The 26282-nt window shown below is 44.6% G+C and overlaps 1 protein-coding gene across 4 annotated transcripts in view; it reads right to left on the bottom strand.

Annotated features, from left to right (window-relative positions):
• The window catches only part of TMEM183A (transmembrane protein 183A), a 44793-nt gene extending 18885 nt beyond the window's left edge, over nucleotides 1-25908 (bottom strand). For 2 of the 4 annotated variants that reach the window (XM_077481662.1, XM_077481663.1), the window contains exons 1-5: nucleotides 25643-25906; nucleotides 23083-23172; nucleotides 20877-21035; nucleotides 6652-6814; nucleotides 1927-2107 (exon numbers count right to left, since the gene is read on the bottom strand). In XM_077481662.1, the coding sequence (XP_077337788.1) occupies nucleotides 1927-2107; nucleotides 6652-6814; nucleotides 20877-21035; nucleotides 23083-23172; nucleotides 25643-25721 (672 nt within the window). In that variant the 5' untranslated portion in view covers nucleotides 25722-25906. Of the gene's footprint in view, nucleotides 1-1926; nucleotides 2108-6651; nucleotides 6815-20876; nucleotides 21036-23082; nucleotides 23173-25642 lie in introns of all 4 variants that reach the window. The other 2 variants (XM_077481665.1, XM_077481661.1) reach the window with 2 other exon arrangements.
• Between the last annotated feature and the right edge of the window lie 374 nt (nucleotides 25909-26282).

Below are 26282 nucleotides of genomic sequence, written 5' to 3'. Positions count from 1 at the left end.
GAATGGACATTATCCATGCACACACAGAGCACAGCTAGGCCCGGTACTCACAATTTACTAGGTAAAAAAAATAAAAACAACCAAACACCACCTTCTCTTCTCAGAATTCTATTGTTTGTTGCCAAACCAGGTTCTCCTGTGTACAGGGATCTGGTTTTTGCTTCCAGTGAAAAACCTATACGTCTGTCAAAAACGCAACAGGGTGACTTCAGGAGGTTGACTAACTCACCAGTTATGCAACTCTGTGGCCATGCATGCAACTTCCTCACATTTTAAGTATGGCTTAAGGCTGTCTATGCTAACATTACAGAGTTTTTACAGTAGAAATTCTGTGTACTCCACAAGCTGCTAAAATGCAAAAAAAAAAAAAAAAGTCAAAGGGCAAATCCACTAGGGTTCAGCCTAGATTATGAAGCATGAGAGCCATGGCATGAGCAATGCATGAAACCCTTACCTTAGTCACCCACCCTCCATGCACCACCACATTTTTTGGGCTAGGAAGTGCTTCAGGTAGTACACCAATGCTCTCTTAACATGACACAAAGGTTCATGCAATTATACATACTCCTGGGGGTGCATCTTACTCCATGTATGTTGCACAAAATGGGCATCTTAGATTCCCCCCCCCCCCCACTTGCAGTAAATGCTCCAGGGACCATGGGGACCTGATCCATCTCATTCGGCAGTGCCCCAAATTACACAATTATTGGGTGGGAATATGCAATACGATAAACGCTGAATTTCAGATCTTCATTCTACTTGGTCCCAAACCTTGCCTTTTGGGCATCTTAGATGATTTGTAACTATCTACCCCCATTACAGAAGCTGTAGCTAGAGCCCTCTTCAAGCCCGGAGAGTTGCACTTAGGGATTGGAAGTCTACTGATCTCCCGTCTCATAAGGAATGGGTACAATGTATGGGTAAGACTCTTAGACTGGGGAGAAGCACATCTACAAGCACAGGAGATGCCCCCGCAAATTTGAAAATCTTTGGGGTCATTGGTGATCAACAGGTTACTTATTGGTTGAGTTCTGTCCCCCCCAACAGGAAAACTTTACTACACACTTGTCAGCAGGTGTAGTGAAATGAGGAGACTGATTTTGGGCTTTATCTATGACCACACTGTAATGCTCTTCTGTGATAGAGGCAAGTAGGGATGAGCTCCGGCATGTTCGCACACTCCAACGCGCAGAGCCTGCCAGGAAGTCGGCGCAGCACTGCACTAATCACAGGCAGTGAGACATTGTCCAGATTTCTGCAGCTGCACATCGGAAAATGTCTCACTGCCTGTGATTAGCGCAGCGCCAACTTCCCGGCGGGCTCTGCGCGATGGAGTGTGCAAACACGCCGGAGCTCATCCTTAGAGGCAAGCTAGCCTTGTACCACTGTGCTTGTTATACATGGTAAGAGCGGTTTTCTGAGTATGTTCAAAAGGCTGTCTTGGAATTGTTGTAAATTTTTAGTTGTATGCTTATACTTTATTTTTCATAAAACTTGGAAAAAAATAAATAATGAATGTCTTGGCTAAAGCAACTTTTGGGACCAGTGATCTTCGTATCACCTGCATTATAGCAGCAGATCAAACAGCTCCATGAACAAAAAGAGGGCCGAAATACAAAAATACAGTGACTCTGATATGTTATACAGCACAAAGGACCTCTAGTGGATGAGGACAATGCTACAGCCCATCAATCAGTCCTGCATTGAGGCTGCAACCATTTGTCGTTTTATTACTATTTTTTACAATAACAGCAAATGGAGTTGGTAGAATCGGCTTGAAACAAGGTCACGTGCTGGTATGAGAAGATACATATAGAGGTTTCTCACTTTTACTGCCAATTTGTATTTCATTACGAAATGCTTGCGCAATTGTGTCGTGACACTGCATAATTATATAAAAATGCAAATCAAAAACAAAACACTTACTTTTGAATTCAGTAAAATGCTGGGGGTTGACTCAGGTAATGCTGGATTTTTAGCAACTCTTGAACTAAACGGTTCGTACATGTGGTAAAAGGAACGGATAACACATGCACGTAAAGATCTCAGCCTGTACATACACTCTGGAAGAAGACGAATGGGAAGGTAGGTGCTCGCTCTGTAATGTCTGCAACAAATATTGTGAAATCATGTGACAATTGCATAAAACTAAAATTTAATTTACTTTTATTACCTCACATTCTAAAAGGTAACTAATGCAGGAGATATGGATTTCAAGTCCAACCTAGGTTTCACTACATAAAAAACATTTCCGTTAAAGGGCCGGTTCACACCAGAATGCAGGGCAGAAAACCCCACGTTCAGTGTGCGTCTCCCACACAGTGTGCACTTATGATCATCAGTAGGTGTGTCAATGCAATACTAACACCCCAAATGAGATCCGTCTGCTCTGTGTTTTGTAAAAGTAGTGCTACCCTGTTTCCCTGAAAATAAGACCTAGCGTGATTGTCGGTGATGGCTGCAATAAAAACCCTACACCCCAAATAAGCCCTACCCTGTTTCCCCAAAAATAAGCACTACCCTGAAAATAAGACCTAAAAGGACTTTAACTAGAGCTTATTTGGGGGGGTAGGGCTTATATTGCAGCCATCACTGACAATCACGCTAGGTCTTATTTTCGGGGAAAAAGGGTAGCACTACTTTTGTGACGGTCCAACACAATTTCAGCGCGCTCAAATGAATGGGCTACAAATCACACTGAAATTGGAACGCATGCGAATCACACAGGAACACACAGCATGTTCCCGTGTGATTCCCGGTGCGACTGTGAACCCGCCCTAAAGTACCATTTTGAAAGCATTTCCATGGTATTTCTTTTAAAACACATATAATATGTAAGATAAAGACAACTAGTCTCTCTAATCTAAAGATCAGGCAGTCTCTTTACATGGAAAATAATTTTACTTATCCTTGTTGGCCCGAAAGGTATTTGCTTTGAAAGAAACAATTTTTTTCTAACCTGCATGCACTCAGTGCATGACTTGAGCATTTGCAGGTTTTCCCATTACTTCTTTGCAATGCATTGTTCTGCACTTTGGTGATGGACATTCTTTGTAAAGACAGAGCTTTGCATCCTCATGACAAAGCTGTGCCCTTAATGACTGTTGGGGTAATGGTCAAAAAACAGCAAGAGACATGGGGGGGATACGCAGATCCACAGAATACATGAAGCTGAAGAGCTTAAGGCCTCATAGACGTGAAAGGCTGATAATATGCCCAGTGTAAAAATAGGATTTTTTTGTACTCACCGTAAAATCCTTTTCTCTGTAATTTACCGATGACACAGCTTCTCTCTTTAGACTGTTGGGTTATGCCACCTTCAGGAGAAGACTAGGCATTACATGTTAACGTGATAATAAAAATAGAACTTTTTAGTTCCGCCCAAGGGGCGGTCCCTTAGGTAACAACCCCTCAGCTTGCTACTGCAGCCTCAGTACGTCAACAAGCAGTATAACGTAAAGAAAAATATAAGGGGCGGGTGCTGTGTCAGTCGGTGAATTACAGAGAAAAGGATTTTACGGCGAGTACAAAAAAATATATATATATATATATATATATATATATATATATATATATATATATATATATATATATATATATATATAAAAAGACAGAGAAAGTTGATATTTGTCCCTTAATGGTGCTTAAAACCAATTTCTGGTCTACACCTTGCTGGATCCTGGATACAGAAATGGAGCGCATAATTGGGATCAGAGTCCAAAAGACCCCGGTTCCTCAACACCTGGCTCTCAATAGCCATGCCGTTAAAGCCAGCGATAGTAAGGCAGGATGGAGAATTGGACCTTGAGACAGAAGGTCCTCTTGCAACGGCAGTTGCCAGGAAGCATCTGCCTAGGCAAAATAAAACTGAGGCTGCAGTAGCAAGCTGAGGGGTCGTTACCTAAGGGACTGCCCCTTGGGTGGAACTAGAAAGTTCTCGTTTTATTATCACATGTTAACATGTAATGCCTAGTCCTCTCCTGAAGGAGGCATAACAACCCAATGTTATAATATAACTAGAACTTTCTGTCAAAAGAGAGAAGCTGTGTCAATCGGTGAATATAAGAGAAATATGTGTTTTCCTGCACCCAAGGAGCCGCAGGTGTCATGTACAGGCCAGGGTACAAGCAAATGGCTGTACTCATGTAAATGCTGATTTTGTGCATCAACATTTACCCAAAGGCACATGTACAACTAATTTCCTGGACACAAAACTATTTATGTCGTCTCGGAAACGCATTCTAAAATCAATTAAACACTAAAGGTCTCAAGTCCTGGACTACATATTAGCTTGTCTTCTCTTTATTTGAGCGATTTGATTTTCCGTGCAGAAGTTCAAAATCATACACCAGTCAAAATCTTATAGGATTTAAAATCTGCTCACTTCCTGCAAGCTCAACTTGTGACATCACTGGCTGGCTGGGCTTACAGTACTACAGGACTGAGTGCTGCTGAGTGGGGATAACTCTGTTAATGTGGTCTGGTAGAATGTGGCACTTTTCTATAGTTTAACCACTTGTGTACTGGGACATTTTTTTCATTTTCTGCACACGTTAAAACCTGCAATTTTTTTGCTAGAAGTTACAGTAAACCTCCCAAAAAGTATATATTTTCTCAAATCAGCAATCCTGGAGAATAAAATAGTGGTGGGTGCAATTTATGTTAGATATTTGCACAGGTATTTAATACCTACTGTATTTTCAGGATTAAGATACACTAAAATGAATTTTAGTACACAAATATTCTTGATAAATAGTAGGGATTGGGTTGTATCGAGTAAATAGATACCAAACATGTCAAGTCTTAAAAGTGCATGCCTGTGGAAATCACAAAAAAACTATAGTACAAAAAATGTATAAGTAAAAAGGTTTACCGGTTATACGTTTAGCATTACTTTGGATTTATGGCGTTACAATTATTGCCCTCACTCTGAAGTTTGCAATGAAGCTTCACAAATGATGTTTACATATAAATGCTCACTTTGCTCTGCACCTTTTTTATTGGGTGTGTGCGGGGGTGCTATAAGAATAAATAATGATTTGAAAAAAAAAAAAAAAAAAAAAGTAAAAAAAATAAAAATAAAAAAGTCTTAGTCCGTAGGGTTCAATACTGAGTTGGTCCACCCTTTGCAGCTATAACCGCTTCAACTCTTCTGTGAAGGCTGTCCACAAGGCTTAGGAGTGCGTCTATGGGAACGTATGACCATTCTTCCAGACGCGCATTTGTGAGGTCACACACTGATGTTGGGACGAGAAGGCCTGGCTCACAGTCTTCACTCTAATTCACCCCAGAGGTGTTCCATCGAGTTGAGGCCAGGACTCTGTGCAGGCAAGTCAAGTTCCCCCACCTCAAACTCGCTCACCCATGTCTTTACGGACCTTGCTTTCCTGAATTTCTCTTAAAAATAATAAATAAATACTGTATTTGCCGGCGTATAAGATGACTGGGCGTATAAGACGACCCCCTATTTTGCCAGTGAAAACTTAGGTTTTGGGCTATACTCACCATATAAGACTACCACCCTTCGGAGGCAACACCATTTAAAAAAAAAACATCAGAAACGCAACAACCAAAAAAACACATCAGACTTAACATCAGAAAAAAACTTGTGAACTACAAGTCCCAGAGATCCCACAATTGGCAGGCAGCAACAATGAATCCTCTCCGCCAAAGCACCATAAATCATACCTGTATTTTTGGGTAGATCTGGAGCTGGATGTGCAGTACAGGATGCTTTGTTAATATGTAGATCGCCAGGTACACAGTATATGATGCTGTGTTGGTACAGTAGGGCCAGGAACACCGCAGAATACAGTGTGCATACAATGTGCACCGCTAAGCCAATCATGGTAGGCAATGTATTTTACTAATCTGTTGATTATACAAAGCCTGTTCGGATTGGCAGAGGCTGTGACATCATCAGCCCGCGCCACTCTGACTCATTGTTCTGTATGCTGCTCGGATTGGCAGAGGTTGCTACTCCAATCCGAGCAGGCTTAGCAAGGCTGTATTCATCAACAGAGTGCATCGGCCACCGGGATTGGCTGAGCGGTGCATACTGTATGTATACAGTATTACCGAGCACTCGGCGGGCTGAAATCCATTGCGGCCACTTCATACCCGGCGTATAAGACGACCCCCACTTTTTGGCTGTGTAATTTAGGTGTAAAAGGTAGTCTTATACGCCGGAAAATACGGTAATAAAAAAAAAAAAAAAAAAACATACAAATATTTTTTTTTTAATGACCAGTCCTCCAAAAAGTGATATTTCAGTTATAGGTGGTTGTTTCTTTTAACTAAGGATTGCAGCCAAGAGACCTTCCAGTAATTATTCCTACTTATGAGTGAGCTCTCTTTGGAATTCTGGGCGTTTGCACCCACAATGGCTGTTGTCACTCCTTCTGCATAAAAGTAAAATAAATTATACATACAGGAAGGAGAAGCGTGTAATGGCTGCTGGAAATACAAAGATTAGAGAAGAAATTAGGTGGTCTTGCCACTTAAGTTCTCAGGCATTAAAAAAAATTAACTTTGGGTGGTTTACCTACTTGGCATCTACCAAAATCTGAAATATCAGTCTTGGGGGGACTTGTCCCTTAGGGTGAATAAAATATAAGCTGCATCAATAATATTCTACACTACTTATCACACCTTTTGTACAATCTCATCCAAAAGACAGCAGTGCAAGTAACGGTCCAAGCTTTCTTACAAATAAGAGCAAATGTCAAAACATCTTCAGGTCTTATGTAGTTGGAAAGGACAAGCCAAATGTCAATAGTATAGTCGCCTCCAGTTGTGTCTTCTAAAAATGTTTCTGAAAAACAAAAAAAATACATATTTGTTCATAACAAATTTATTCTAGAACACCACCTTCAGGCTTCACAGCCATTTCCTACTGTGCATGTACGAGTCACGCTGAGCTTTTTGCATGGTCCCCCCCCCATCTTCTGGGAACTGTGCATTTATTTTGGAGCCGGTAAAGCATTGCACCAGTGATCGGCAGATCACCGGTGCCATGCAGGTCTCCTGCAGATCTGTCAGTGTATCTGTGTGCCCATACATCCCGTACAGGCAAGCAGATACACTGACAGAAAGAATCGATGAACCACAACGCTCCACATCCCCATGGTAGTTTATTGAGAACTACAGGCCGACAGCCACAAAAGATGTTGGGGCTTGTAGTTCATTCACACACACAGCTGGCTACTTTGACAGGTGGTGAGGAGGCAATGTGACCGTCTATTTTAACCCAATTTTTGCCAAACAAGTGCTTGAATAGGTCAGGTTTCATGGGCTTTCTGGCTACAGATTGAAATTTGTTGGATAGTTTATGTTGCGGGCAGGAAGCAAAGCATAGCAACTGTGGCATGGAAACACTTCCATTCACTGCCACTGCAGCTTAACCACTTCCCACCCGGCCAATGTATATATACGGCGGGTGGGAGCCGCCTGCTCCTGATAGGACGTTCAGGAACGTCATTCAGGAGCAGCGGGATCGCGCGCGCGCGCCCGCGCAGCGGCGCGATCCCGATGTGCTCGTGTCACCCGGACACGGCACATCTCAGATCGGCAGGAGGGCTCTGTGATTGGCCCTCCTGATCACATGACGGCCGTGTCCAATCACGGCCGTCATGTGATGTAAACAAACAGCCGGTTGCTAGGCAATCGGCTCTCCTCTCCTCACACGGAAGTCACCGCTGAGAAGAGGAGAGCAGAACGCTGCAGCCGGCTGATGATCAGTGAGTATGGGCTGCTTTTCACAGCTTTTTACTCACTGATCATCAGTGTAGTGTAAACACACAACACACCACACAGTGAAAACACAGTCCCCACATATGTCCCCAAAACACACATGTCCCCAAAACATACATGTCCCCAAATAATAAAAACACATGTCCCTAATAATAAAAACATGTCCCCCACATATGTCCCACTAAAATCACATGTCCCAATGATTATCTGCACACATATGTACGTGATCACCTGCACACATATGTACATGATCATTTGCGTACATATGTCCGTGATCACACAAACCAATTATTATACACTTAACGGAATTTTTTTTACCAAAAACATGTAGCAGAATACATTTTGGCTTAAATTTATGACAAAATTTGATTTTATTGGATTTCTTTTCAAATAGAAAAAAGAAAATATTGTTTTTTTCCCAAATTTCCGCTTTTTTTGCGCTTATATCGCAAAAAAAAAAAAAACGGAGTCGTGAATAAATAACACCAAAATAAAGCTCTATTTGTGCGAACAAAAATGATAACAATTTCATTTGGGTACAGTGTAGCATGACCGCGCAATTGTCACTGAAAGCGCTAGAGCGCTGAAAGCTGAAAATTGGGCTGGGAAGGAAGGGGGTGAAAGTGCCCTGTATTGAAGTGGTTAAGCTTGTAGGGCAGTTGGATGCAATAAAAAGTGGCTTACCCACATATTTTTAAACCCCTCCAACTGCTAGTGTAAATGAGGCCTAATAGAAGTACAAAAATTGATCAGTGTCGGCTGTCACCCCTATCCCATTTTACTGAAAAATACATTTGTTATAATCTGTGTACTTCCTGGAAAAGGTTTACCAAAACTTCTTGAGCTTGATATAAGGGGAAATCTCCCCTAATGGCACAGAGATGGCAAAACATTGCTAGAGGTTCTATGCCTTCCCCACTCTGTTCAAAGCTAAAGAAAAAGAAAACCTAGGATGTAGCAAAATAGGTCATGACAGGAAATATCAAAGAGAATGGTGGCAGTTTGCTGGCATTTAAAAGCAAAATGCCTGACAGGACTGCTATCAATATTTGGGAGTTGTTATGGACAGATATCTTTTGACATCGAAAAAAACAATTTAAAAAATAAAATGAAAAAAAATTGTAGCTGCATTGGTTTTAATTTTTCAGGCTATTTTCATTAACCAGTTCACACAGATATACTGCGGCAGAATGGCTCCCCTGGGCAAAATCCTGCATGGGTACATCCGACCCTTTCTCGGCTACCAGAGGGCGAGCGCCCGCTGCACTGCGGGGGGACCCGATACTCGTGGCTGGCAGGCACGATCGCCGTCTGTTCCTACTAAGCCTCCTCCCCTAGTCCATCACATCCCCACCCAGAACACAGAATTAAACCCTTGATCGCCCCCTAGTGTTAACCCCTTCCCTGCCAGTGACATTTACACAGTAATCAGTGCATTTTTATAGCACCGATTGCTGTAATATTGGTTTTTTTTTTTGCAAAAAAAAAAAAATTTGACAAAAGGGGTGTCAAGTGTCCGATCTGTCCGTCGCAGTACCGCTAAAAATCGCAGATCACCGCCATTACTAGAAAATAAATAAAATATGCCATAAATCTTTCCCATATTTTGTAGAAACTAACTTTTGCGCAAACCAATATACACTTATTATGATTTTTTTTTACCAAAAATATGTAGAAGAATATATATTGGCCTAAACTGATGAAGAAATTTGTTTAACCACTTCCATACCGGGCCTATTCTGGCACTTCTCTCCGTCATGTAAACATATTTTTTGTTAGAAAATTACTCAGAACCCCCAAATATATATATATATATACACACACACACACACACATATACACATATATATATATATATATATATATATATATATATATATATATACATATACCGTATATACTCGAGTATAAGCCGAGATTTTCAGCCTCTTTTTTGAGGCTGAAAGTGCCCCCCTCGGCTTATACTCAAGTCATCGCTGTCTGCCCGCTCGATCAGCGTGTCGAGCAGACAGACAGCGGCCATTCTGATTCAAAAGCCGCGCCTCCGGCTCCGCCTTCGCCTGTGATAGGCGGAACACTGAATTACCCAGCAGCCTGTGTTCCGCCTATCACGGACGTCGTATCATCCTCGTACTACGGACGAGGATGATACGACGTCTGTGATAGGCGGAACACAGGCTGCTGGGAAATTCAGTGTTCCGCCTATCACAGGCGAAGGAGGAGGCGCGGCTTTTGAATTTTACAATGGCCGCCGACGAAGAGGGCACGGGACGGAGGCAAGGCAAGGCACGGCACGGGACGGAGGCTCGGGACAAAGGCTCGGGACACAGGTAGGCTGGACACACACACACACACACACACACACACACACACACAGATGGATGGATGGATGGATACACACACACACACAGGGATGGATGGAGACACACACACACAGGGATGGATGGATGGATGGATGGAGACACACACACACAGGGATGGATGGATGGATGGATGGAGACACACACACACACAGGGATGGATGGATGGATGGACACACACAGGGATGGATGGACGGACACACAGGGATGGACAGGCATGTCTCACCCTCGGCTTATACACGAGTCAATAAGTTTGCCAGTTTTTTTGGGGGTAAATTGGGGGCCTCGGCTTATATTCGGGTCGGCCTATACTCGAGTATATACGGTACATATATACACACACACACATACATACATACATACATACATACATACATACATATACATATACACACACACACACACATATTATATATATATATATATATATATATATATATATATATATATATATATATATAAATAACAGTCCAAGTCCTGTAAATATCAGTACTAAAGCAGCGCTAAAAAGATGAAATGCATCAGAGTGTGGCTTACACGACGTTCACCGGAAGTGACAGCTGCGTTCCACCGCTAACCAGACCCAGGAAGTGACACGCATTGTAGGCCCTTTTTACACACACACACACATTTTTTTTTTTAGCAGACACCCTAGGGCAGTGATGGCGAACCTTGGCACCCCAGATGTTTTGGAACTACATTTCCCATGATGCTCGACTACACTGCAGAGTGCATGAGCATCATGGGAAATGTAGTTCCAAAACATCTGGGGTGCCAAGGTTCGCCATCACTGCCCTAGGGAATAAAATGGCCACTGCAACTTTTTATCTTTCACGGTATTTGCATAATAATTTTTCAAACGCCTTTTTTGGAAGAAAAACTGTTTCATGAACATAAAAAAAAAAAAAAAAAAAAACCCACACAGTAAAAGTTAACCCAATTTTTTTTTGTATAATGTGAAAGATGATGTTACGCAGAGTTAATAGATACCCAAACCAGTCACGCTTTAAAATTGCGCACACTTGTGGAATGGCGCCAAACTTCAGTACTTAAAAATCTCCATAGGCGACGCTTTGAAATTTTTTTACAGGTTACCAGTTTAGAGTTACCAGAGGAGGTCTAGTGCTAGAATTGATGCACAAGCTCTAAGGCTGCATTCACACCTCAGCGTAGCATTTTTAGCGGCGTTTTGTCACGCGTTTGCATACAGCGTTTTGCGGCGTTTAACTTCGCGTTTTTTTCAGCCAATAGGAAAAATATTCATCTCTTTTTTCCATCTGCTTCTGCTTTTCATCTGTCATTTCCTTATGTAAATTATATTTTCTCTTGAGCAGATACAGCAACAAAACGCCCATAGAAACGCTCGTTGTCGCGCTAAACAATTGAATCAAGCGTTTCTATGGGAATAAAAAACGCCCAAATCAGCCCGATTTGCGCGACAAAAAAGGGCCCGGAACTTGTTTGAGCTTCAGGCGTAGGGCTTCAGGCGACTTGGAGTGGAGATGTGGACCATCTCCATTGAGAATAATGGATTTTTTTCCCCTCCAGCGTTTTGTAGCTTCAGGCTTCAAGCTACAAAACGCTCAGGTGTGAATGGGGTCTAATGCACGTGGCGATACCTCACATGTGTAGTTTGAATGGCATTTACATATGCGATCAGCCATAACATTGTGACTAATGACAGGTAAAGTGAATAAAATGGAAAGTCTAATTACAAAGCCTCTTGTGGAATGGTCCCAGTCTGCAGTGGTCAAGACCTACCAAAAGTGGTCCAAGGAAGGAAAACTGGCCGACAGGGTCATGAGCGGCCAAGGCTCAGTAATGCATGTGGGGAATGGAGGCTGGCTCAAGTACCATGATCCAATAGAAGTGCTACTGTAACTCAAATTGATAAAGTTAATGCTGGTTCCGGTAGAAAGGTGTCAGAGCACATCATTTTAGGTGTATAGGATGGCACAGTTGCAGACCAGTCAAGGTGGCCATGCTGACCTATGTCCATAAATCACCTACAATAGGCACGTGATCATCAAAACAGAACCCCCAAGCAATGGAAGAAGGTGGCCTGGTCTGATAATTTCAAGAATCGTTTGAGGAACAAAACAAGTTTGAGGCGTTGACCTCCAAATTCTCCAGATCCAAGTCCAATTGAACATCTATAGAATGTGCTAGAAAAACCAAGTCTGATCCACGGAGGAACCGCCTAGGAACTTACAATACTTAAAGGATCTGCTACTGACGGCTTGGTGCCAGATACCACAGCATACCTTCCTAGGTCTAGTGGAGTACATGCCCTGAAGGGTCAAGATGTTTTGGTAGCAAAAAAGGGGGACCTACTCAAAAGGTACCAGTTACTTACCGGTAACTGTATTTCTGGGAAATCTTCCAGGACGGCACACCTGAGAGATGAGAGGCTCCTCCCTACAGGAAACACAATCAATCGACAGCTGTTTTAAGTCCCCACCCTTCCCCTTGATCCTCAGTTTGTAGAGAAGTAACTCCTGAACCAGGTTCACAAGGGAAATCATTCCTCATAGGTACTCACCTTCTAGTGTTCTAGAATTTTCCCTCCTCCAACGGGCGGGAAGTAGGCCTGCCGTCCTGGAAGATTTCCCAGAAATACAGTTACCGGTAAGTAACTGGTACCTTTCTCAAGTCATCTTCCAGGACGGCACACCTGAGAGGATAAACAAGTACCTCAGGCCTACCTTAGGGTGGGGCCACTGCAAGACCCTCTTGGCGAACCTTGGTTCTGCAGTGAGCTTTACCTCCACTCCATACGCTCATATGCTTGATGAAGGCATCTTAGCTGGATCATGCGGCTGATCTGCAGGTCTGCTCCACAGATGTTCCTGCCTTTTCCGCTTCGGGTGCAGTATCTAGGCGAAATGGGCTCTTAAAAATGGAATCAGAAAACATGTTAAACTTGTAGGTTAGCAATGTTGCCTATCTCACACATCTAACAATCATGGCCTATTGTGCCTGTAGGTGCTACTAAAAAGATAAATAAGAGACCTGTGTAAGACAAGGACACTACATTAATCAATAAGAGGGCCTGTCTTAACACCCTGTTGAGGGAAATAAAACTGCAACTGTTCCTTTTTATCTTTATGTCAGCAAAAGACTAAAGGGAAGCCTACTTAAGGGAAATAGATTAACAGAAGCTTGAACCCTGGGTTTAAGGCATGCCCAATCTATGTCCTTACTTACGCCTGAGAGCCTTCTTCAGGAGATTAAAGTCCCTAGCAGGACGATGGGAGGGGTAGGAGTTACATTAGCAACATATTATGCCCCCAATATACAACAAGACCTCTTTGTTAAAGAGATACTTGATAAACTTATGGAATTTGAAGAAGGACAGTTGATTATGGGGGGAGACCTTAATATCCCATTAATCCCCAGTGAAGACACCTCATCAGGGACATCGTCAGTGACACCTAAAACAAGAAAGAGGATAGCTCAGGCATTAACAGAAACAAAACTGGCAGATATATGGCGATTATTACACCCCAAGGAAAGAGATTACTCTTTTTTCTCCAATCCGCATAGAGTGTACTCACGAATAGATATGTTTTTTATTCCGCATAAACAATTACCCTCAGTTAAGGAAGCCACTATTGGCCTAATTACTTGGTCAGATCATGCTCCTTTTTTAAAATATAACTTAACGGGGAAAAAACATTTAACCTCTAGGATGTGGAAACTTAATGAGAGCCTCCTTCAGGATCCCTTAGTCCTGGAGGATATTAGAAAGGAGATAAAATTCTTCTTTCAGGAGAACGAAGGCCCAGAAAGTTCCTCGGGTACAATCTGGGAAACACACAAGGCAGTAATCAGAGGAGTATTAATTAAGCATGGAGCAAGGATTAAGAAGGAAAGAGAAACTAAGTTAACAGAATTATTAGTAAAAATGCAACATCTAGAAGCACAACATAAACACGCCCAGAACTTAGAAGTTGAACAAGAATTAATAAGTATACGTAGGCAAGTTACAGATTTACTACAGTACAGAGCTAAAATGGCAATTCAGATAGGACGTAAGTGTAGCTATGAATCCGGCAATAAATGCGGAAAACAACTAGCGAGAGCATTACGGGAAATACAAACCAAGACACATATACCTATAATTAGAAAAAAAGATGGGGAGGAAGAACGGATGCCAGAACAGATCGCTGGTGTGTTTGGCGATTTCTACTCCTCATTGTATAACCTGAACTTGAGGGCATCAGATCAAGCTAAGATAAATGAATACATAAGTTCAAGTGAAATGCCGACTCTGACGGGTGATGCACGGGAGGAGATGGAATCCCCAATCACACTAGAAGAAGTACAAAACACGATAAAACAGATAAAAAGTGGGAAAGCACCTGGTCCAGATGGACTAACAGCCCAATATTATAAGACGTTTATGCCGGAATTAGGTCCACATATGGTTAAATTGTTTAATGAAATAGGAGACATATCGACTTTCCACTCAGATACACTTAAAGCTACAATCACAGTGATACAGAAGGAAGGTAAAGACCCGAAACAATGTGGAAGCTATAGGCCAATATCCTTACTGAACGCAGATTTGAAAATATTTAGCAAACTACTAGCCTTGAGGATACAACAGTATTTGCCCTCTTTGATTCATCAAGATCAAGTGGGATTTGTCCCAACAAGAGAATCAAGGGACAATACTATTAAGGCCTTAAACCTAATACATACAGTTAACTCTACCGAGACTCCCTGTATATTTCTGGGAACAGATGCAGAAAAAGCTTTTGATCGGGTGGGGTGGGGGTTTATGTTCTCGGTACTCCGACATATAAAGCTAGGAGGGAAAATGATGGGCTGGATAACAAGCTTGTATGGAAAACCTACAGCTCAAGTAAGAGTAAATGGAGTGGTATCTACACCTTTCCCAATAACAAATGGGACCAGACAGGGATGTCCATTGTCCCCTTTGTTATTTGCGTTGACCCTCGAACCACTTTTATGCAGAGTAAGGCTCAACAGGGATATCCAAGGAATAATTATAGGAGATACCCATAATAAAGTTGCCGCATATGCAGATGATATGCTTTTTACAGTGACGAACCCGATAATCTCGCTCCCAAATTTATGTAAGGAAATCGAGACATACAGTACACTATCCTACTTTAAAATAAACTGCTCCAAGTCAGAGAAGAATAGGGGGGAAAATAGTAAGAGGGGTAGATGAGTAAAAAGGAGATAACAATACAACTCTAATCTGATTGGGAACAGTACCAACCTAGGATCAGACATGGGGTATGTGGGACTGAGAGAGAAGTTTCTATGTTACTGTCCCGATATGTTATATATATTGCCACCAACCTTGCGTGTTCTCTTTGTGGTTTTATATATTACACTATAAGGGGAGTAAGAAGCGAATGGAATGAAACGAACTGTTATGCTATTTCTGTTTATTATGTATGAATATGGAAACTCGATATATGACTCTTAGATTGTTTATGTAAAACTCTGTTTTTGCTTACCTATGGAAAGGGAAAAAATAAATAAATAAAGAAATTGGAAAAAATAAAGTCCCTAGCAGGAGTAGACTACCCATATTGCTACGTCTAGTTTTGCTAAAAGGGCGAAATGAAGGCCATGCACCGAGCCGAAACCTATTCGATCGGGTATACATCTTTATACTCCATCCTCAGGCCCTAATACTCCTCTGAACAGAACTCTTCAAGTTCTTACTAAACAGGGCGATTCATTATCCCCTTCCTCCAGGGTCCCATAACCCTACAGGGCTTCAAGCCTAGGAAATGGTTCTGGCATCCCTGAACGCAAGTGGTCAAGGTTTTCTGACATGTGGCATCTGCAGCCCGAACCCCTGGCCCCTCCATGGAAAAGAAGGCTGAAATACAAAAAAGGTGATACATGTATTATTAATATCACAAATAAAATGATCATAGATTGTGGGCACGGCACAATAGATTTAGACAGAAAGGACACAAGCATAGACAACAATGTTGTGTGCCTGAGTGTGACTAGCTAAACCAATATATCAAATATGGGAAGAGACCCAAATCTGAACCTCAATGTAGACAAACAGTCCTCACAGTCTGGCTTTCTGATGTGCTGCCAAGACGTAAAAACATTAAGACTCAAGCAAACCCTAAATGCTGCGCAGCTAGCTAGGTCATAACTGATATATAAATACAGAAAGGACAGGAACCCCCTTTACTGTTGTGTTTTACCTATGTACAGAAAAACAAGGCTATAAATATAAAGACAGAAAGACCCAAACTTCTATGTTGTGTATTTCTGACAAACCACCAAATACAGTTATAAGATCAATATGAACACCAACTCCCGTGTTGTGCATTTCTGCTATGCCACAGGGTAAAATATGGAACACAAGACAATCCTTTCTGTCATGCACTTCTGTAGTGTAGTTCAGATAGAACCAACACTGAGAAAGGACACAAGCAACCTGCAGCTTTGTGTTTTTCTGAAACAGAATGCACCAACAAGCTTTAATCTTGAGTATTTCTGCTGTGCAACAACATAAAAAGCAGACACTGAGGAAAAAGACAGACAGCCTTTACAGCTGCAATCTTTCTGGTCTGCTGCAAAATAAAACAATAACGCCATGATGAGTATTCCTGCTGTGTAGCAAAACCTCAATCAGAAGGGACAGATAAGTTTAGGGTTCCCACACCCGTGCGACCCAACCTGCGACTTGGGACTGCAAGACACATGAGAAGTCATATACTATGGCTTCCAATGGGTACCATTTGTGTCTGTGCGACACCAGCAGTCCCTGATTCCTGGATCCACAGACCTCAAGATTACACAGGTCGCAGGGAAAAAAAAAACAAATAGCAATTTTCAGGTCGAACAAGTAAGGGGTCCCCAATGCTGTGACTCCCTGGAGGATTGCAGCCAACAAACCCCTGCTGTGTATCCCTAAGATGCAGAAAGGTAGATCCATGAGAAACACTGCTCACTGCTGTGCCTGATATAAAAACGATAAGGCAGTAAATATAGGACATACAGGACACAAACATTCAATCTTTGTGTATATCTGATGTGTAGCAATATACCAATACTGAGCAGAGATGCCACCATCCTCAATGTGTCTCTCCGCTGAGCAGCAAAAACAAAAATCAGAAAAAGACAAGCAATCTTCACTGCTGTGTCCTTTCTGATATGCAGCCAATAAGGCAGTATATGCAAGACATAAAGGACAGACAACCTTCAATCTTGTATATGTCTGATGTGCAACAATATAACAATTCTGAATAAAGATAGCACATCCATATTGAAGCGATTTGGCTTTGCGACTCAACATGTCAAATCGCATGGCTAAAATCAGCACAACACCACTTTGTGGTGCTACATGGATTACCAAAGGCAGTATATGTACTACACCTGGCAGGGGGTTCAATTTGTATTTCTGCTATGTAGCCCAACAAATTCGAACCATCAATTTTCACTGCTGCCTTTCTGATAAGGCAGTAATACAGGACACAAAACCTCACAGACCTTAATGCTGTATATATCTGATGTGCAACAATAAAACACTATGAATAGAGATAGCACATCCATATTGAAATGATTTGTCATGCGACTCAACATGTCAAATCGCATGTTTAAACTCGGCAGCCATTGCCGTTAATAGCACTGTCTGAATCAGCACAACGCCACGCAAATCAGGACCATCAGACTTCACTGCTGCCTTTCTGATAAGTAACAAGGCAGTAAAACAGGACACAAAGCCCCACAGACAGACCTCAATCTTGTGTATGTCTGATGTGCAGCAATAGAACCATTATGAGCAGAGATGTCACCAGACTCAATGATGTGCATTTCTGCTGTGCAGCACAAAACCAGAAAGTACAGATCACCTTCACTGTTGTATTTTTCTGATCTGTAGCCAAACAAAGCAGTACCTTTAGTATATAAAGGACAGCAAACAAGCTTCAGTGCATTTCTGATGTACAGCAATATAGCCCTTATAAGCAGAGATGTCACAAATCTCAACGTGTATTTCTGCTGTGCCACAAAAACATCCCAGCAAGGACAAACTTTCACTACTGATCTACTGGTGTGCAGCCAATGAGGAGTCATGGTCTATCCCTTTATGAAATAACCAACAGGCAATTTATTTCATAGGCATAGCCTGGGCTGTAGATACTAAACCTTCACCACCAGCGAAGGAACAAATCCTAAAATGGTTGGACACCCTACTATTAGTAGTAGTTGTCCTACCTTACCTCCATAGACTGAGCAAACACTAGCCAGCACATATCCAGGTGGTGCTGATTAGCAACTAAATTCTCAATGAGCCCAGCCCTAGAGACCGATTTAAGACAGCCTCTAGAAGAGGTGGTTACCAGTTTAGCCTGGGGGGTGTAAATGGCTATTTGCAGGCTTCAAACAAGCAATTATGTAGCTCTTGCGTAGGTTTGCACAGAAAATCCTCAATTAAAAGGATGTAGGAAGCGATCTATGGTGAATCGCCTTTAGATCTGCCACTGAGTGGATTGTAGCCCAAACCAATAAAAAAAGTTTCTTCTTACCTCCTACACTATAATATAACCACAGTGTAAAAGGTGGAGTGGGAGGTTGGAGCTTATGAAAGTTAACTATAGCAAGCAACCCCCAAAAGGAGGATCTGTCACAAGGGAACGCCTACTGTGCCACACAGTAGCTTGGTCTCTGCCCATCCTTGAATGTTAGGTCAGCTTTTAAACATTGTGAAGCAACTTCAGATTCCTAGCAGCTGGGTTAATAGGGCCGGTAACCTAGTGCACCTGCTGACCAGGGGAGCTTCTGAATCCACCAAACACTGCCCAATTAATAACTTGTTCAGTGGTATACCTGGCCTGTAAGTAACTTTGTATCTACCAGGTCCCCTCTGTATGCTATATTCATCCCTACTAATGTACCACAACTGGGCATGTAGGGAGAGGCTGGCAACCTACTGCTGCGATAACCACAGTGTCTCTGCTGTAAGAGGCAGCTGTGGCTGGTGGTTTTAGCAGTGGCGTCTGCGCTATTTGTATCCCGACCCCAGGTTCTGCACTGCACCAGTCAGTATATACACAGGGAAGGGGGAGCAATGGCCTACCTACCTCTTTCTCATCTGAGGTGGTTTAGGCACACTCGTTCCTCTGCACCACCTGTCCACCATACAGCTTCTCTGATGTAAGAGGGAGCTGCAGCTGGTGTTTTTAGCAGAAGCTTAAGGGTTATTTGAATCCAGACCCCAGGTGAGATCTCAAATGCCCAGAAACCCTCTGGCTGGAATTGGGGATTTTGCAGCTAAATTCCCACAGCAAAAAGGAAAGTACTCACCGTTGTCGTCTTCCTCTTTTTGCCACAGCCAGCAGGCTTGCTTTTCCATCCTTATGGTCCACACGCAAGGAGGATAGCCGCCAAAGTGCCCCCCCCCCCCCCAACTGCTGTCCCCATAGGGAGGTGCCAGGTTAGGCTGTGTCCTGCACTGTACCAGTCAGTCTATATACATGGGGGGGGCAATGCCTTCCATTCCTCATTCCCATCTGAGGTGGTTAAGGCAGACATCCACCGTAGTAAACTGGTGCCTCCTCGCTCTAGAGAAAGGAGGATGTGGGCGCCTGCTCCTACTGACTCTCAGCCTTCCCTCCTGGGTAAGAACGCCGCCGCCATTTTCCCGAAGTTTGAAAATGACGCGGGTGCTTGTTGCCACGCCCTCTCCGGCGGCCCACGCGAGCTACTGGGGACCCAGGAGTCGGGGACATGATCCCCCTGGAAAGAACCGATGGCCAGCACCCCCGTCTGAACAGCCACCTGTACAGGTAAGGAGGGGAGACAGGATAATGGCCCCTGAAGTTCTGGGTACACCACTGTACCCAGGGTCCTTCAGCTCTCAGGGGGGGCTCTTCCAATTTCTGCTGCCCCCCCTGAGGAAAAGATAGGGGAACCCCCCAGGAAGGACAAGAATATCCTACCAGACCCAGAGGCTTCCCAAGCTTGTGGTCCGGCTCCCAGGGGGAGACCACCAGCCCCAGGCTTCGGGTCATTTGGGAAAAAAAACAGTTTCGCTGTGTAGGGAGAAACACAATCAAAAACTGAGGATCAAGGGGAAGGGTGGGGACTTAAAACAGCTGTCGATTGATTGCGTTTCCTGTAGGGAGGAGCCTCTCATCTCTCAGGTGTGCCGTCCTGGAAGATGACTTGAGAAAAATAGGTGTGTGGTCAGAAAGCTATGGCTAATCCATTTAAATGGAAGATTTGGAGGCCAAGTAAACACCTTGAACCATTTTTGCTGTATGGTAGGGCATCTTATCCTGCTGAAAGAGACCACTGCCATCAGGGAATATGGTTTCTATGAAAGGGTGTACTTGGTCAACAAAAATGTTTAGGTAGGTGGTTTCCCAGCAGAACATTGCCCAAAGCATCACACCATCCTCAGAGGTGCCATCCTCTTTCCCACATGATGTAAAAGAAAATGTGATTCACCAGACCAGGCAACCTTCTTCCATTGCTCCATGCTCCAGTTCTGAGGCAGGTGATTTCTGCACAGGTCTGCACGTGCACCTTGACTTGTCTGAGAATACCTAACCCCATACACAAAATGCAATTGCCCATTTTTTCTAGTTTTAAAATGTAAACTTCAGGGACAACATGTTTACTGGCTAATATATACCACTTACTTTCAGATGCAGCAATGTAATGAGATAATTAGCATTATTCATGTAACCTGCCAGTGGTCAAAAAGTTATGGCTGATCACAGTGTAAAGAATAGTGAACTTCCTTACCTTTATGTTTTTTACTTTTCTTTTTTCTACAAGTATCATTTAGATTTTCACTATCCTCCAGTTCATCGCTGCTCCCATAGGGTTGTCCATTCTCTGATAATATAGATAACCCATCTTCAGTAGGCACTTGAGAAGCTTCAAGACCACAAAGTGCTTTCACTATTGCAGGAAGAGTAAAAAGAGAAAGGGTCACTTTGCTATAGCATGATAAAAATCATTCTTAAGACCCTAGGATAGAACATAAAAAACAACCATTGGTGAGATAATTACAGGGGCAGACATCACCTGCAATTTTACGCTCACCATACACTATTCAATCTATATAATCTTTAGATCTACCATAAACTAGGACTGGATATAGAATCACTGGATAAATAGGTGTGTCCTCTTATTATAAAGTTTTGGTAAATATAAAAAGGAGATTATAAAGATTGTATATAGCGCAAGGCCACCTTTACAATTGGTGACCTTTAAACTGCCTGACCTAGCATCAACAGATTCAGATACTTACGCTAGTTGTATATATTTAGTTTATTTTGCATACAATAGCAAATGATTTGATTCTCTGTCGGGTGTTTAAAAAGAACACTTAAAATTGTCACAGATTTGAATGCCTGGAACTTGTCAATCTCCTAGCCATACCTAGTCCTGCATATTGCTTTCTGGATTGTAACACCCCTTAATAGACAGTATAAAATGGCTGCTTTAACCTGCAATTCCCATTTATCCAAAGCGCTGGTGAAATGTATAATTAATTTGACGAGGTTTGTGTAACACATAGTAACTTAAAGTGGAACTTTGGTCAGAAAATTAAGTCCTGCTAGGTCACTTCAGATGGCCCCTTTGCATGTATGCCTTTGTAAACCATTTAAAATCCAACAATACACAGGCTATCTCAAGCTCTGCACATGCTCAGTTGCTCTCTTTCTAGGCACTGCCGAATTTGTATAGGCTGATCTGCTGACAGGTTTAAAGTAGAATTAAACCTCCTATCCTTAAGGCCCCTTTTACACTGACGGACCCATCGGGTCTGCCTGTCAGTTCTTCATTGTCCCCTATAGAGTGGCGTATATCAGAGGACATGTGTCCGCTGACAAACGACATCCTTTCCCTTATCTGTCCAGTGAATCAAATGACAGCTGGATGGAAACGGACAGGCAGTCCATTTCCATTCGACCGTCCCATAGAAAATGAGCTGTGACCATGTCCGCTTTGCATAGCGGAGTGGACATGGACCAGTCATCCGCCTGCTCAGCGGACAGATCCCTCGCTGAGCAGGCGGATCCGCATTGTCTGCAAGGGGCCTAACAGCCAAGGAACCTGCTTCCGTTTGATCTGCAACCACCATGGTGCTGCACATGTGATCATTTATGACACCAGCCATTTGATGTCTAGGCAGTTTGGTTGAGGACACAAGCAAAATGTGACAGTTAGCAATGCCAGCATTGCAGGAATGTAACCGTTTTTGGAACCTTTTAATTAACGGGTTTAGCTCTGCTTTATGATTTACTGCTGTTCAATTGGCTCTGGGCCCCTCTGTCTCTGCTTTAAATTGGTACTTGTTTAGACCCTCATATAGCAGCTTTTAGTCGTACTTTAATTGCAATGTGCAGGCACCGGGGAGATTTCTTGTCACTTACCATGTGATCACCAATTAGGACATGAGCAGCAACAAACACCTAACAAAAGAGACTAACGTTTGCCGAAATAAAATAGCTTTGGCCCAAGATATATTTTAAGGCTGGGTTCACACTGCTGCGGGGGGAGATCCGGATGTGATTCGCACCCGCACTGCAGTGCAAATCACATCCGATCTCCGTAGCGATGCGAGTTCAGCCATACAGATAGTATGGCTGAATTCGCATCGCTCCCGCAGCAAAATCGCACGGGACCCTTTTTTTGGTCCGCAACAGAATCGGATCGCATGGGGGTTCACACCATGCGATCCGATTCCTGTGCGAGTCTGCAGATCGCACTGCGATATGCGGACGGATCTGGGGGTGTCATTAACATATCATTGACACTCCCAGCCGTCCGCATAGGGCAGTGTGAACTGCCGGCGGGAGGTGTGCGATGCGGGAAAACGCCGCGGATTTGCGGCGTTCCCGCATCGCTGTGGTGTGAACCCGGCCTTAGGATCAATAGAACCTGCCATTGTGTAATCAATATCAGAACAACTCGTCTCAATCACCTGACATGCACTCACCTTCTTTTTGAACAGCATTGGCCACCGCCTTTTTTATTCTTCCAGACTTCACAACTGCTGGATCTGAATTTGCATAATCTGCCACAGTAACTGAAAACAAACAAGTCCATTCACATCAATGTCAATTTTTCTCAGCAGTGGAAACACAGATAAACCTGTAGCATACATACTATTTGTTGCATAAGTCAACCATATTTACAAATACGTAGTAGGATATAACCAAATGCATCTATAGAAATAGGGAAGAGTAACAATTCTATACAAAATAAATAAGCACAATTTAAAAAGGAATGCACAGAACATTCTCCATATGACACTGCAGTGTTAACTTCCTACTGTGCCTGTATTTTAGGAACATCTAAAAAAAAAAAAAAATGCAAGCCATAGTGTGGAGACTGGTGTCCTCGATACAACTTTACAAGGAGCCCACCATGATAGCCCATTCTTATGAGGGGCTCCTTAGCAAGAAACATGCACATGTATGAAGAACAGTGCTGTGTTTTATAAATGCAACTTTTTTTTTTTTTTTTAAAGCAGTGGTATGACAGAGATAAGGCGGTTCTTTTGTTTTATGAATCGGCCCCAAAGTGTTAGGTAAGTGCCAATCGATCTTGCTACCCTCACATATGTAAAAGAACCAAAACCTGCCACGTTCTTACAGAGTCAACATTACCAACAACATAACCAAGATTTCTTGATAATCTAAAACATTACTGCCAGCTCAGATGTTCATTGACTGTCAGGAGTATTGTAGGGAAAGGACCATTTGCTTCTTGCGTTTAAGTGGCTTACTATATCTACACCCTCATTAGGTTCCCCAATAGCCTTTTCCAATTTGAAGTCCCTTGTTAACTGTCCCCTTATGTTAGTCTTGTGCCTTTGTGTGTCCCCGTTAGCCCGGTCCACTGTCAGCCTGGTTCCCCTCACCTGTCCACTGTCAGCCCGGTGTCAATCTGAAGATATTTGGTGTGCTGGCAAATATCCACATTGTTGTTCCCTGTCGGTCCAGGCCCCCCGTGTTCCCCGTTAGTCTCGTCCGCCCTCCAAGAGCCCCCGTTAGTCTTGTCGGTCTTGTCCGTCACCCACCACGAGCCCGCCCCCCGTTACGGTCTTGTCCGTCACCCACCACGAGCCCGCCCCCCCGTTACGGTCTTGTCCGTCACCCACCACGAGCCCGCCCCCCCCGTTACGGTCTTGTCCGTCACCCACCACGAGCCCGCCCCCCCCCGTTACGGTCTTGTCCGTCACCCACCACGAGCCCGCCCCCCCCCGTTACGGTCTTGTCCGTCACCCACCACGAGCCCGCCCCCCCCCCGTTACGGTCTTGTCCGTCACCCACCACGAGCCCGCCCCCCCCGTTACGGTCTTGTCCGTCACCCACCACGAGCCCGCCCCCCCCCGTTACGGTCTTGTCCGTCACCCACCACGAGCCCGCCCCCCCCGTTACGGTCTTGTCCGTCACCCACCACGAGCCCGCCCCCCCCCGTTACGGTCTTGTCCGTCACCCACCACGAGCCCGCCCCCCCCGTTACGGTCTTGTCCGTCACCCACCACGAGCCCGCCCCCCCCGTTACGGTCTTGTCCGTCACCCACCACGAGCCCGCCCCCCCGTTACGGTCTTGTCCGTCACCCACCACGAGCCCGCCCCCCCGTTACGGTCTTGTCCGTCACCCACCACGAGCCCGCCCCCCCCGTTACGGTCTTGTCCGTCACCCACCACGAGCCCGCCCCCCCGTTACGGTCTTGTCCGTCACCCACCACGAGCCCGCCCCCCCGTTACGGTCTTGTCCGTCACCCACCACGAGCCCGCCCCCCCGTTACGGTCTTGTCCGTCACCCACCACGAGCCCGCCCCCCCGTTACGGTCTTGTCCGTCACCCACCACGAGCCCGCCCCCCCGTTACGGTCTTGTCCGTCACCCACCACGAGCCCGCCCCCCCCCCGTTACGGTCTTGTCCGTCACCCACCACGAGCCCGCCCCCCCCCCGTTACGGTCTTGTCCGTCACCCACCACGAGCCCGCCCCCCCCCCGTTACGGTCTTGTCCGTCACCCACCACGAGCCCGCCCCCCCCGTTTCGGTCTTGTCCGTCACCCACCACGAGCCCGCCCCCCCCGTTACGGTCTTGTCCGTCACCCACCACGAGCCCGCCCCCCCCGTTACGGTCTTGTCCGTCACCCACCACGAGCCCCTCCCCGTTACGGTCTTGTCAGTCACCCACCACGAGCCCCTCCCCGTTACGGTCTTGTCAGTCACCCACCACGAGCCCCTCCCCGTTAAGTCTTGCCAGTCACCCACCACGAGCCCCACCGTTAGTCTTGCCATCCGCCCCCCCTTGAACCCCCATTAGTCTTGTCCCTCCCCCACATGAACCCCCATTAGTCTTGTCCCTCCCCCACATGAACCCCCATTAGTCTTGTGCTCCTGAGTCCCTATAGTCCTCTGGTAGTCTCTCCCCCCCCCCATTGAGTTCAGGAGGTCCCCTGGCCAGTTATGATCCAGGATGGTCCATATAATTAGAGCCGGGCTCAGGTGTCAGGTCCACGTGCTCCTCCCCCTCACCTCTGTGGGCGCTCACATCATCGGCCCGATACTTCAACCGTTTTCTGTTCCCTTTCCTGGGCATCCCTTTCCTAGGCATGGCTGCAGCTTGACAAGTGAGGAGGTCACAGGAGCTGTGGGTGAGGGGGTGCCGGTCCGGGCCATGACTACAGACCCTTGACCGGGCAAAGGAATGGAGGAGAAGGTAACAAAATTATGCCGGGATCTTCGGCCATCATGGAACTACGTCACCCCAGCACGGCATGACGAGCCTGACCTGGAAGAGCTCTCACTTCCGCCAACTACTGCAACCCGCATTGGATGGCAACACTACAACTACACAGCACTCACCTGATGGGGGCGTGTTCACTACCGCCATGTCCCATAGAAACTGTCAAGGGGTGTGTCTTCTTGTAGTACTGACGTGACCAAAGGAGTGCTGGGGAACATGAGAGGAGCGGCTATGTGCTTCTAGAATGGGCTGCTGCTGCCATCACATACAATTTGGTAGGCGTGGGGTGGACGCATATGATAGCCATACAGTATATATAATGATGTGATTAGACGAGTCTTCAAAGAAATGGACGATATGATCACAGACACCTCCCAACGTTTGAACTTGAGAATGAGGGACATTTCAGGGAGATACATGACCTGTGGC

The sequence above is a fragment of the Lithobates pipiens genome, unplaced genomic scaffold (genome assembly GCF_037356315.1).
Source record: "Lithobates pipiens isolate NorthernLeopardFrog02 unplaced genomic scaffold, aLitPip1_a1.2 Scaffold_16, whole genome shotgun sequence".
NCBI classification, from domain to species: Eukaryota; Metazoa; Chordata; class Amphibia; order Anura; family Ranidae; genus Lithobates; species Lithobates pipiens.
The sequence above is the reverse complement of the archived record's forward strand: the minus strand, read 5'-3'. Positions and strand labels throughout refer to the sequence as shown.